Source organism: Rhineura floridana, chromosome 1, assembly GCF_030035675.1.
Source record: "Rhineura floridana isolate rRhiFlo1 chromosome 1, rRhiFlo1.hap2, whole genome shotgun sequence".
Taxonomy (NCBI): domain Eukaryota; kingdom Metazoa; phylum Chordata; class Lepidosauria; order Squamata; family Rhineuridae; genus Rhineura; species Rhineura floridana.
The window spans coordinates 239,239,261-239,253,988 of record NC_084480.1 but is presented as its reverse complement, the minus strand read 5'-3'; the positions used below and the strand labels follow the sequence as shown (position 1 = coordinate 239,253,988).

General features: G+C 38.8%; 1 protein-coding gene across 13 annotated transcripts in view; it reads left to right on the top strand.

Annotated features, from left to right (window-relative positions):
• MTCL1 (microtubule crosslinking factor 1) overlaps window positions 1-14,728 on the top strand; it is a 182,311-nt gene that overhangs the window by 84,680 nt on the left and 82,903 nt on the right. For 12 of the 13 annotated variants that reach the window (XM_061595627.1, XM_061595642.1, XM_061595635.1 and 9 more), the window contains exons 5-7: window positions 225-284; window positions 12,053-13,378; window positions 14,296-14,451. In XM_061595627.1, coding sequence (XP_061451611.1) covers window positions 225-284; window positions 12,053-13,378; window positions 14,296-14,451 — 1,542 coding nt within the window. The remainder of the gene's footprint in view (window positions 1-224; window positions 285-12,052; window positions 13,379-14,295; window positions 14,452-14,728) is intronic. The other variant, XM_061595565.1, reaches the window with a different exon arrangement.

The window sequence follows — 14,728 nt, the reverse complement described above, 5'->3', positions numbered from 1 at the left end:
CAGAAGCACTTGGGTCCAGGTCTTTCACTTCGCCTGTTAGCTATTTTAGTTTGGGGGGATTATAATACAACTCATCCTTATTATTACCACTTCGGGTATTAAAATTAAATGCCATGATTGTACCAGAGAAGTTAATGCTGATCACTGCATTGACTAGATTACTTTAGAGATCTCTCCTTAAGTCTTTGCCTTCATTAATTATTTATCAATTGTATGTTTCTTAGAGCTCCTTGAAGAGAAGAGGCAGCAGGGATATTCACAAAGAAAAGAAGGTATTTGCTCAGGTATTGTTTCCAACCACATATATGTTGTACAGTGTCACATGTAGATTTGGTGGGCAAATGAATGCTGTTGATTTACATGGAAGATTTAGTTTGAAATGTTAGAACATCCTTAGAATATACTTGCAATTTAAAATTGCATATAATTTTAATAATATGCCTTTCATTCTTGTTTTTCCTTCTATCATGCCTATAGACAAAAAGAAGAAATTTTCTTGTGGAAAATAAAGCACCATGTCTCAAAATATTTGGAGCAGAGAGAGCTCAGGGACATTAACTAAATTTATCCTTGGTGCCAAGGTTTTTGTGTTAATGAGTATCTTTGCACCAAATGTACTTCACACATTAAAACAACACATAGTGTGTTATTCTGTCATAATTTAAGGCATTGCTCTTTATGAGAGGTGATCAGCATGTGATTGCAATATATCAGTTTCTTTCAACCTGATTAAAATGGAAGTTATAGAGCCATTCACTTCCCCCACTTGGATTCAGATTTTGAATTCCTGAAGTGTGATTTTATTCAGTATTGTTGGTTTGGAATTTCACTCATATTCTATAAAGCAATTGATTTCCCCTCCTAGTTTCTATATCATTAGCTATTAGATAGTTTGGACACATGAATTAGGTTTCTGCTCAATAGCTGCGTTTGGACTATCAGATCTTGATTCAATAAGCTTAGATAGGCACGAGCTTCATGCAACTGTATGCAGCCCCTTTGCTTTCCCTTTATTCAAAGAACAAGCCAGGAAGCCACAGTTAACTATCCAAACTGGAAAATATGGTCAATAGTTTCCAAACAAGCCAAAATCTAGAAACCAACATTAAACTATAGCTTCATATTCTGGCTTGTGTAGCAACTGTTACACTTTACAGTGGGCTGGAACAGTGACGAATTCAGGATTACTGCATAGCTCCTTAGCGTCAACAATTGAGGATGGTCTTATAATATGTCTTGTTACTAGAAATACAGGCGCAGTGCCTGCTAGAAATTTTAATTCACCTTACCTATACCTTTCCCTCAACTGTAGCTAAATATTGTACAAGAACTGATACACCGGACACATATCGAAAACACGAAGATTGTTTTTTAAAGTGTGCTCTGGGCACCTCCCTTCAGATCTTTGCATGATCTTACACACTTGCCTCATCATATTCACATTGAATAGGAAAAGGGATAAAATGGGAGTCCCACTAAAGTAAATTATATTACTCTAGAATTATTCTAGAATCCTTGAACTGATTCTTGGCTTTACCCTTAGTGAGCTGCAGGAAGCTATCAAGTCATTGGCAAACTATGAAGTGAAATTTGTAACTTTCTTCTGACTTACATTCTTAGTCCATCAGACTATAATGTTTTAATTTCCTTTTGGCCCCACTGGATGAAAACAGCAATGAAGCAGAATTAGCAAATATGGGAATGAGCAGAGTTTGATCAACCCACAGATACTCTAGTAATACTTGTATTTTTCTTCCCAAATAGTTACCAGACATAAACATAGCATTTCTGTAACTTGATGCTATTCATACAGTTTTTCTTGACTAACAGAGCATATTTTTGGAATGTTGACGTGTCAGGAAGATGTTGTCAGACTTGTCCTCTGCCCTTGAAGACTCTACCTCTTGTTATATTGTCTTCAGCTCCCATTGGCAATAGCCTGGTGAACCATTCATACTGATGCTATTAATCTCCATGTTGCTGGCTCACTGCAGTCTACATCTGGACCATATTTTTCAACCTTTTGCAGTGTTGCTAATACAATAAAGTCACTTTCACACATCTGTTCAAAAAAGTTCAAAAGGCTGAACTCTGTTGTAAAGCCCTAGGCCAGCCTTTCCCAACCATTGTGCCTCCAGATGTTGTTGGACCACAACTCCCATCAGCCTCAGCCACCATTTCCAATGGCTGAGGCTGATGGGAGTTGTGGTCCAACAACATCTGGAGGCACACCGGTTGGGAAAGGCTGCTCTAGGCAGACAGTACATTAATTCTGTATTTTATGCACCACCTATTATTCTGTTGGTGATACTAAAAGTACATTCTAGAAGGGGCATGTAGTTCATCCTTATTGCTGCTTGATGGGTAGTTGTAAAGTGCTGTGCATGTCAACAGATTAAACAGAGCTGTGTGTTCAAACATTCTATAACTGTGTATAGAATACAGACTACTTGTAAACTGCCCAAAGGACATGGTTAAGTGAGCAGTATATAAATGCAATAAATAAATAAATACAATTAAACAAATTAGCCTATTTCTTCTTCTTCTTTGGCCAGTTTTAGAAAAGAGAATGGCAGTTCTAAAAGTCTTACTGAACCCCCTTTGACTTTTGAAACTTCATTAGATAGTGCTCTTAACTTCCAAGCAGATTTTTACAGTCATGTGAACTAAAGGTTTTCTTCTTAAAATTTCAGGAAGCTATGTTCTGTGAAACAAATTCACAGCACTGCAATATACACAAAGCTCTGAACATAAGCAATATAGATAAATGTATTAATTATTTAATTATTTTTAAAATGACAATACTGCATCCAAACAAATTTGAGGCCAGTGCACAATAATAAAAATAGAATATAATAAAGTAACACAATATGCTTTATACAAGCAACAAAACTGAGAGCTAGCCAAATAACAGATTTGTTAAGCAAACAGAGGCAATAAAACCAATATAAAATGCCTTGAGAAATAAAAATGTCTGAACTTGGAGCCTAAACGTTTGTGGTGTCAGTGACATTTTATTTCCTCATGGAATGGTTGGCAATCAGTCACCCATGGCTGCTATTATCAAACCAGTTGGAGGAAAGTGCCATTTCTGTTCCATGTATAAACACATATACCTGAGCAAAGTTACATCTCATGTTGTCTGTATTTGGGCTCTTAAGCGTTTTTTCCTCAAATATATTAATGTACACAAAGCCTTTATTATCAATATTACCCAAAATCTTTTGTACAAATATTAGAAATACAGGTAAGAAAACCTGTGGATTTCAATAGCGTGAAAACAAAGAGAGTGTAAGCTGTACTTTTCTGCATTTAGTTTTATTGAAAAAAAGAGTTTCTGTTCAGCAGAGCTGCAGAATGGAGCTTCTTGGAAAATGCCAGGCAGCAGTCAGGACACAAAGAAAACTGTTTCTTCAGCGCAAGGTAGGATTATTGGCACCAGCCCAATTTCCTGGGCACCAGCTATGCTGCCATCCCATCAAGCTTACAACCCAGTGAGTGCATAGCCATACTCTGCCTGGCCAAGACCATTGAGGAGGTGACAGTGGAGATTTGCTTTTTATCCCTCTCTCTTTGGGACTATCTATTGGTCAGAGACAAAACTATATATAAAAATATATGTGCAAGCCCTCAGTTTCATCACAGCTTCTGCACTGCAACCCTAATTTTTTCATGTTCCTCATTTTTGTTGTTCATAATTTTTGTATCTGATATAGATTACAATGTTGGATGTTGTATCTGGCGCAAGCAGGTGCCCAGGATGCAGAACAGAATAGTGACAGGCTAGATTCCAGTTGAATCACTCAGCCAGACAAGACATAGGTTTTAAGAGTCACTTTACTGACAATAGAATATATCACAAGCTCTCTCTCTGTACAAACTCCTCGACCCCCACACCAACTGGCCAGATCTGCCAAGTCTTATAGATAAGGCCAGCTGGTTGCCTTGGATACTTGTCCTTGAGATCTGCACGGACTCTGAGCGTCTTGGCCTTGTAACTCTGCCATGGAAAAAATACTCTCAGGAACCCTTTACTTGCCAACATTCCCCCACCTATTTTTTCCATAGCCTTCTTGCTTAGCATTTCACACATTATATCACATTTCAACAATACATTTCAGATTATGTTACAGATTCACATTTTCACTTCTTTTCATGTCATTTACATTTACATTTCTTGGTTTTATACTTCTGATACATTTCCTTTTATTTCAGTTTACATCACTTTCATTTGTAAGACAGTTACTCCATTGCTATCTCAGCATTATTGTCATTATATTTCATTACTCTTCATGATTTCCATCATCCCACTTTTTCCAGTCACTGAAGTCTATATGTTTAATGGAATTTATTTTAAATCTAACAGGTGGAATACCTTTGGTTGTTCTCTCTGATCTGCGTGGTTGTATTTCTGCCTTAGTGTCTGTGTCTGTGTCAGGCGATTCCTCTGTTTCTCTCTCAGAGCTAGAACTTGATTCACTACTGCTGCCTGTTTCTTCTTGTTTTATTGGTACTGTATCTGCCTGTTCTTGTTCATTACTAACTTCAGTGTTTCCCAACTCCACATATGTTTTCTCTATTGCTTGCACGCTTCTGCTTAACACCACAGACCTTTGTTTTGGCATCCAAATTCTGTAATACGTGTTTTCAAATCCCAGCATGTACCCTTTGTCTGCTCTCCTTTGCAGCTTCCCTGTCCTTTTATTTTTGGGAACATGTACCCAGCATTCTGCTCCAAACCTAATCAAATGTTTTAATCTGGGTTTTCTGTCATACAATTTCTGATAAGGAGACATTCCAGTGGCCTTATGGAATATTCTGTTTTGAATGTAAGCTGAATACAGAACACACTCTCCCCAGAAACCTTGTGTTAAAGAGGAGTCACACAGCATTGATCTTATTGAGTCCTGAAGCAACCTGTTCCACCGTTCAGCTAACCCGTTCTGATGAGGACTATAAGGGGCTGTTAACTCCTGTTTTATTCCTCTTTTATCCAAGTATTCAGTAAAAGAGTGTCCTAAGAACTCTCCTCCTTGATCTGATCTTATTCTCTGTATTTTGACACCAAACTGCACTTCAATTTTTGTAATAAATCTTTTCAGTTTCTCTGCAGCTTCACTTTTAGCTTTTAGTAAATAAACAGTGCAGAATTTTGAAAAATCATCAACTATTGTCAGGAAATATCTTGCACCCCCCTGAGTAGGTTGAAATGGCCCCACTAAGTCCACGTGTATTAATTGATAAGGTGCATTTGTACTGGGCATGGCTTCTTTGTTCTTTGCAGCCACAACTGCCCTAGTTTGTTTACACACGTGGCAGTCTACATATTTTTCACAGTTTCTCAATGTCACATCATTACTGTTCTCTGTTGTTTTCACCACATTTTCATATCCTATATGGCCTAGTTTTCTGTGCCATAAATGAACACAATTATTATGGGGTTTCTTATTAGCACACATGAGTACATGATTTGTTTGTTTCACGTGTAAGAAGAACAATGAGTTCCTCACTATTCCTTTCATGAATATTTTTTCTCCTCTCATTACATGCACTGAACCCCTTTTGAACATTACTGTGAACCCCATTTCATTGAGTTTCGACACAGCCATAATGTTACATTCGATATCAGGAACAAACAGCACATCTGTCATAATGGTATTGAAACCTGCTAATTTCACTGTACCCCTACTTTTGATCTGTTTCTTAGATCCATCAGCCATTATTACATGATCCTCTACGTCACAAAATGTATGAAACATAGATTTATCTTTGATTATACTATTTGTTGCCCCACTGTCAATTGCCCATAAATCTTTACAGTTATTTCCCTGCTCATTGTTAATACATTGCTTATTCTTACTAGCATAGATCACCTGTACACATGGTTTTCTTCCTCTTTCTCTTCTTCTTGCTTCACAATTCCTTTGCAGATGTTGCCTGGAACCACAAAAATAACACACCTTTTGTCCATACAGTCTCTCTTGTGCAGCTTTGTTGTTCTGTTTTTCCACATTGTGTTTAGACTCAGTCTTTTCCTGCTTTGTCATTTCCTGCCTCCTTTGGAATTCTTGTAAAAGTTTGCCTTCTATATAATCCATATTGAGATTTGCATCGTCCATTGCTTCCAAAGAGCTCACCAGACTATCATAACTTGAATCTAGTGAAGCTAATGTGATATACACTTTTTGCGTTTGAGAATGTTCAATTTCACGTTCTGACAACTCAGTAAACAGTCTGTTTATTTTCAACAAATGCTCTGACATGGTTGTATCTCCAGATAAGCGCATCTGATACAATCTTCTGGCAAGATATATTTTAGAACTGGCAGTCTTTTTCACATGAATATTTCTTAAAGTTTCCCAGGTTTCCTTTGCCGTTGTTGCATCACGCACGTGCAGTAATTGAGAATCATCAATAGCAAGAACAATTAACGCCTTTGCCCTCTCATCCAGCCTTCTCCAATCTGCTGGAATAGGCACCCCGGCGGGTGGGTCTTCTGCGATAGCTTTCCACAGGTCTTCTTTCACTAGAAAAGCCTGCATTCTCTGTTTCCAAGTGCCATAATTTTTCCCTGTCAGCCTTTCCAAGGGAATCCCGGCTGATAACGTAACAGACATACTTTCACTTTACACAGTTCACCGCCTTTGTAATTAGAGCTTCTCACCTCTGTCGTTCAGTTAGTTTTTCCCACGGCTCTTTCACAGCTTTCAGATCAGCTTTCGGTTTCGCCGTCTCTTCACACGCTTGTCCTCTTTACTCCTCTTTTGGCTTTTCTTCGGACATCCGTCTGCGCATTGAAACCATCCTCTGCTACCACTTGTTGGATGTTGTATCTGGCGCAAGCAGGTGCCCAGGATGCAGAACAGAATAGTGACAGGCTAGATTCCAGTTGAATCACTCAGCCAGACAAGACATAGGTTTTAAGAGTCACTTTACTGACAATAGAATATATCACAAGCTCTCTCTCTGTACAAACTCCTCGACCCCCACACCAACTGGCCAGATCTACCAAGTCTTATAGATAAGGCCAGCTGGTTGCCTTGGATACTTGTCCTTGAGATCTGCACGGACTCTGAGCGTCTTGGCCTTGTAACTCTGCCATGGAAAAAATACTCTCAGGAACCCTTTACTTGCCAACATACAAGCTCTTTAGCAGCTGGTCCATCGCTTGCATGCACATAGAGTCTGTGCAGAAAACCCAATCAACAAGTGGGGAGGGGGTCTAGTAGGCATGCTCCCACCCTCATTGATGCATTGATTGTATGCATATGTGTTGTCTGAAGAGTCCTATAATCAGGGTCAGCTCAAGGGACAGAGCAATCCAACACACACACCCTTACACCAGGCTGGGTGTGTGTAGATTAGGCAGAGTTATCTTGTGGCCCAGATCTCTTGGCTCAGCCAGTCTCCCACTATTTGCTGCTGATAGAGTAATGCACTTCTGTCCACCAAAGGGGGGGAGAGTGGTATGCCTGCTGGCAGTATTCCTACCAGTAGGGGCCAGTGGAAACCCCCAAAACCAGGTATTCCGAGGGTGGGCAAGTGGTGGTGCTGAGCTGGTCCCTGGATCCTGAGCCACAGCTGTTGTACAATGGGATCAGGCCAGTATGGGCCTGATTGTTGCACCAGTCTGGAGCTGGTGTAGCGATCAGGTCTAGATTGGGCCAGTCATCCTGCCCCCTTTTTGCCATAGCTGCCATGATAATCAGGGTCCCGGATATGGCAGTGGCTCCACAAAGCCCTGACGGCGGGGGATGGAAGTTGGGATTGCACCACAAGAAGACTGCAGATCAGTTTATGTTTATTTTATGTTATGTTTTGGACTCCACTCCCATTAGCTGCAGAAGGCTGCTATAGAAACTGGATTCCACAACCAATAAGAGTTCATATCTTATAAATCAGATAGGCTAGTAGATCAACCAGTATGATAAATCAGACTGTCCAGTGGGTGAGGAAAGCTAACCTGTCATTTTAAGATTGGCTCATATTATAGATTTATGTGGTAACAAATGAGCTAACTTTGATTTGTGTTATAGCCAATGGATAGAACGTTCATTTGCATATTCTGTGTTATTAGCCTGTTATTTTCCTGCTGTTATTTTCTTGTGACCAGAGAGGTCTCTGTGACCTTAATTAGCATGCCATTTGGTAATGAACATATGCTTATTTAATATTTACTTGTATACCCCTCACAATACCTGAGACTCTGGACATAGAAAAAAGGGAAATGTAAAAATATACATGAAACATGCTAAATTAAATCTTAATTGATATTGCATCTCTCTCTCTCTCTCTCTGCATGCACACACACACACCTGTCATACTCTGTTATTTTTGCACTAACTAGGATAGTAACTAAGTAACTCATCTAAGAAGTTTGTTAATTCAGGAATTTATCCTTAAATTAAGCTGCAATCCTATACACACTTACCTAGAAGTAACTCATTGAACTCAGTTGGGCTTACTTCTGAATGGATATATATAGATTTACACTGTTAAAGTACATTAGTTTTTCACATGGATAGGGTGAGTGACCTTTAACTTACCTTTGCATGCCTGAATTCATATAGTGGTTTCAGGCTTGTTTATTCGTTACATAGGCCAGCTTAGTTGTCACTGTCCTGTGGTTGCTCCCACTCTACTCCCAGTAACATCTGCAACTTCTAGCCATATGGCTAAGATAGCTTGTGTACAGTGCATTACCAATACACACTCTAATAGAGCAGATTTTACTGGGAGAAGCATGGGAGCTACCTTTCTGCCATAAAGATAATATATAAACAGAGCTTTCATCACTGAAGGTGGAAGTGCATGATAGCTCTGTATATGGGGACCATTTTTATCCATGTGTACACGGCATCACTTTTTTGTGGTTAATGATTTATTTTATTAGTTTTCTCAAACAAAAGCTGCCATTTCACATGTCCTTACAGAAAAGCAGGCATGGGGAACCTCCAGCATGAAGGTCATATCAGGTTCAGCAAGAGTTATAATTTGGCCCATGAGGCTCTTTTCCCCAAGCCATATCCACCTGCCCCACACCTGGCCTGACCAAAAATATGGTCCTGACCTTTTAAATATGGCACCAAATGCAAGCCCCGCTGGGATTGGTTCCACTCAGGATCCCCTGGTTGGTGCGCCTGAATGCAGCCAATCCATGCCAAAAGGGGATTTTACAATTGGCACCAGTCAGCTGATTACTCTTTCCTTTCAAGTTTGGTCACCTGATGTATTAGTGAAGTCAAGTAATTGACAGGTGGGTGGCCCTGCCCAACTATCAAAGTGGCTCACAGGGATGGGGAAGCTGAGGATACAGTCCATCAGCTGGATCTGGTTCTCCACTCTTGTTCCAAAGCCTTCTGCATGTAGTAAGTGTGTAATTTTAAGGTTTAGATTCGAAAGCTCTCTACTTTTAGTAAACAGGCCATTTGTACCTTGCCTGATAATCCATTCACATAATAGATGGCTTATGCGTAATTCTCCTGACTCTTTTAAAGTTGGTAAATGGATTTTATTACACTATACAGGATTTTATTTTATTTATTTATTGCTATGAATATTTTTATTAGCTTTTAAATTAAAGTTATTGGATAAATAAGCAATATGTCTTTTTAAAGCAGTTTCCTATTTAATAGGCAAAAATAACTTTTTATATCTGACCTCTTAAAGTTCTGAATGCAGAGGTAACAAAATCACAGGGGAAAATATGAAAGAGAACAACAGGAAACAAACGTATACTAAGGAAATATATTAATGATACAATGCTAGAAAATCACAATGCAGCAGTTCATGTAGAAAGATAATTTACACATATATATATAAAAATTAAATCCATAACATTTGGATTGTGGGGAGCCTATGGCACTCTTATCAGCTCCAATCAGCATGGCCAATGGTCAGGGATGATGGGAGTTGTAGTCCAACAGCAACTGGAAGACCACAAGGCCCCTATCCCTGCTCTACACTGTAAGAAATGTACAGTGCAAATGATTAAATAACAAACAAAGTGACACGGTCAAATAAGTAAGTTCAACTTATGTTTAAAAAAGAGAGAAAAAAGAGTCTTGTTTTAATATATACTACTCCAGTCATAAAAGGAGAAACTTTCTGAACTGCAAATCATAGGCCCCTTCTGCACTATACATTTAAAGTAGTATCATACCACTTTAATCAGTAATTGCCTGGGAATTACAGTTTTTGAAGGGTGCTGTGAGTTATTGTGAGTTATTACCATTTCTAGAGTGGTTTAGCAATCAATCCCTTTTCCCAGGGAACTCTGGAAATTGAGGCTCTGTGAAGGAAATAAGGGTCTCCTACAAGCTACACTTGATATTTCTATCAAACTTTAAAAAGCAGGGAAATTGGGCAGCTATAGTGAATGTTACCAAATTCTTGCAGGCTACACAGGAAGTGGATTGGACTGTGAAAGACCAACCCAAATTGTGTTTGCATTCTGACGAATTTGTAGGGCAGTCCAATATCTCAGAGAGGAGGTCAGGTCTCCTGCTCCCCTGGTGCATAGAAATATCTGTGGGCTATAGGTACCTTCTTAAACCACAAGGTTTTTTGCCTATTAGTGAATTTATATTGTCTTTTTGACTGTCACAATACTGTTTTGTTTAGTAGCATTGTTCTTGTTTATTTCTTACTCTGTGGTGGATCATTTGTGTAAATGATTGCAATTTTTTAAACTTCTTGTATTTACAGTGCAATCTTGTACATGTTTACAGAGAAATAAGGCCCACTTGAGTAAAATTGGGCTTATTTCCAGGTAAGTGGGTATAGGGCATCTGTGGGTATAGGGCAACACAATCCTATACATGTCTACTCAGAAGAAGTCCCACTGAGTTTAGTGGGGCTTACTCACAGGTAAATGTGTACAGGACTGTAACCTAAATATATATATTTAGTATATGTGAATTTGCTCCTATGTTCTCATCATACATTTTCTCCCTTGATTCTGTGGGAACACTTGTTCTTCCTTTTGGATATTAGAGCAACAACATCAGTATAAAGCGAATAAACATTACACAAAAGTGTTTAAATAATGAAGTCTCCAAAGCACATCAGTTCATAGCCTCTCACAGCAATTTCTGATGAATTTGTACTCTTTCAACAAACTGCTTTTCCACTTTTCAAAGACTGATAATTATCTTGACTAAAAGCTACTTCTGAGGTGAGGTCTCAATAAATTCAGTGAAAGATAACAGAAATGAATGGTTATGGACAGTAAATGTGAGGGAAACGTTTGTCAATTTAAAACTTAGCCCTGCTTTTTTTAAAACTTAGCCCTGTTTTTGATTACTGTTTAATTCTCACTAGAATTTCCATACTAATGAAAAAAGTTGTTGTTTTTGCAGAAGAAAGTCTTTTTTACTTTAGGATTTGTTATGAGATACTTTATATTTGATTTATTTCAGTAGATATTACTAATATCAGCTTCACAGATATCAACATTTGCTTTGGCTTATAAGTGACAATATTATTGCCCTATTAAACTAACAAACCTTGTTTATTACTGCATCATATTCATATTATCATTCATACCTTCTTTTATTGTCATGATTTCTTGTACCTTTTCCTACATGAGAAAACAGCCATGTATGCTTGAGTGTGCATTACAGATTAAAGTCTCACATAGTGTTACAGAGCTCATAGAAAAGTGTGCTGAACTACACTGTTGCTTGCAAAGTTTGTGTTTTGGATGGTATGAATAGGTTTTTGTGGAAGGACTTTAAACTCTGAAATTCACAATTTCTGTAGCTCAAGGTAACAAGAGAGGTTTCATTTTCCAAACCAGCTTTCCTCAATTAAAAAAATGTGTAATCTTCGAAACATTTGTATTGTAGTTATTATTTTTCTAAAAATCTGTGACGTGACAATTTTACCAACTCCTAGCCAGGTATTCATTTATATTATTATTGTTATTATATTATTATATTTTCTATTTAAAAACTAGAGTCTTCATACTCTGTGGAGTTTCAGCCAGTGTTGTTATATTTTATATAATTTCCTCTTTTTGTCTTTATTTTTGTGCTGTTTTTATTGACAGGAAGACAGTGCTGACCTGAAGTGCCAGCTTCAGTTTGCCAAAGAAGAAGCAGTATTGATGCGTAAGAAGATGGCGAAACTAGGCAGGGAGAAAGATGAATTGGAACAGGAACTTCAAAAGTACAAGTCTATCTATGGAGATGTGGAAAGCCCACTCCCCATTGGGGAAGCTGGAGGACCTCCCAGCACAAGAGAAGCTGAACTGAAGCTTCGTCTGAAACTGGTAGAAGAAGAAGCTAACATATTGGGCAGAAAGTTAGTGGAACTGGAGGTGGAAAACAGAGGTATTAAGGCCGAGATGGAGGATATGAGATGTCAGTATGAGAGAGCATGTCTTAGCCAGGACCATGTTTCAAGCATTCCTACCTCACCTTATGGTGACTCTCTGGAGTCAGCGGCAGAGCTTCGCCGACATTTGCAGTTTGTAGAAGAAGAGGCAGAACTGCTCAGAAGATCGATATCTGAAATTGAAGATCACAACAAGCAGTTAACAAATGAATTAAATAAATTCAAGTTTGAACCTGGACAAGAAACAGGCTGGCTTGATGAAAATGCTTCCAAATTCAGTGGATCCTTACAAGAAGAGCTGAAATCAGCTCAAATGCAAATCAATGAACTAAGTGGGAAAGTAATGAAACTCCAGTATGAGAACCGTGTACTGATGTCCAATGTACAGCGCTATGATCTTGCCTCACATTTAGGACTAAGGACTTCAAGCCCTCGGGATAGTGATGCTGAGAGTGATGCAGGGAAGAAAGAGTGTGACAGCGAAGAGGGCAATCTACCTCAACCAAAGAGAGAGGGACCTGTTGGAGGTGAGAGTGACTCTGAAGATATTTATGAAAAAACATCAGGTTTTGGGAGTGGGAAGCCATCAGAAGTTAGTGATCTGTGTTCCACTGAACTAACAAGGGCCAAAGAGGATGCAGAGTCTTTAACCAACATCAGGCGTGAGGCTGAAAGGCTTGAAAGAGCTGTGGACCGTCTCATCATTGATACGGATAGTTGGATACATAAATCAGAAGTGCACATCACCAGCAGTACTTCCCCTGAGCAAGGTTTTGAAAAAGATGAAGAGAAAAGGGACAGCAAGAATGAGCCAGAACTTTTGGATACTATTAATTCAAGAATGAAAAAATTCCAGAAAGAACTGCAAACCTTCCTAGAGAAGGTTGACAACATTGGGGAAGACATCAAAGAACAAATGGAAGATCTTTCTCCTCTCCCTCACCTTACAGAATCTTCTAGTTTTCTGTCCACAGTGACATCTATATCTCGAGACTCACCCATTGGTACCCAGGGAAAGGAGCTAATCTCAGATTTCCAGGTAGGTGGGTTTCTTGTTTGTCTCCTCACTTTTTATTCTTCCTTGCTGCACTGGTGCAAATTTTACTCATGGCTGCTTCTTATGATTTTGAAGTGTAAATTATAAATCAGTTTTTAGGTTTTTATCTCTGCTACTTTGGTACAGAGGCTGTTTCTCATGGCAAAAAAGCTAACAGAAGCTAAAGGCATCTGAGTCTTGTACTTTTTTTCTATTACATTCATGGCTGTTTTGTTATGATTTCAACTTTAAAAAAATGGTTACCAATAGGCACAGCCAAAATAAATTTCCTTCTCATATGCCATTAGCAGTTTTGCTAATGATTGTGGAAATACTTTTATTCCTCGTATTATGTTCATTCCTAAAATGAAATGTGTTCTCAAAAGGTCTTGCCAAAAATAAAAATTTAAAATAAAATAAGATATTTTTGAAAAGCCTGCTTACAGTTCTCTCGCATAACCGAGGGCTGAGCAAAGAAGCACTGTAGCCAGCGAAGGACTGCCTTTCATAACACGTTTCCCCTGGGCTCATGTCTGTACTGCCACAGCTGCCACACTGGATATGGCTTTTCTGCACAGCACAAGTAAGGATGGAAGAGCCTTGTATCCTCATATCTTCCATAACTTGTATGCTTGCTGTTGGTTTGACTCATGCATCCTCATTGCATGCGCCTCATAACTTGTATGCATTCTTTCCCTTCTCTTTCTCTTTTTTGCTTTTCAGATATTTCAGCCCATTATTTTGCTCATTCTCATTTTAGTTCTGTTCTCTTCTCTTTCTTATGCCACTGCATTTAAGTTGGTTTTTCTCTTCATGCTTTTCTTTGTCTTGTAGTTTTTTCAGTCGTCTACTTTACCCATTTTTGTTTATTTTCTCCTGTCCTTTTTTTATGTTATAAACCCCACCCATGCACTTAACAGTCCAAACTGAGGGATCAGATGGAGTGGCAGCGCAGCCAAGACCACGGAGATGAGCGAGAGATTCAGCATCAACGAGGCACCCCCGAACCACACTGCAGAGCTGATGGAGACTTTAAACTCTACAGGCCAGGAAACAAGGGTTGCTTCATTCTAGAGGTTAGCACAGCTTATTAAAAACCTCTTGTTGCCTTTAAAGGCATCAATAACTGTTTGTCACACAAGCTAAGGCAAAGTGGAGGGAATAATTCATACAATACACCACAACTTGAATTTAATCTAAGCAAAAACAAAAAACCATGGTGTTTGCTGAAAACCTGGTCACTCTAAGCTTTATCATTGTGATCATGGTAGCCATCCTTGATATAGCTGTAACTGACCTGGAAAGAAGCAGATAGTTAGAATGTGAAATGTGGGAAGCTGTTGCGTTGTTCAC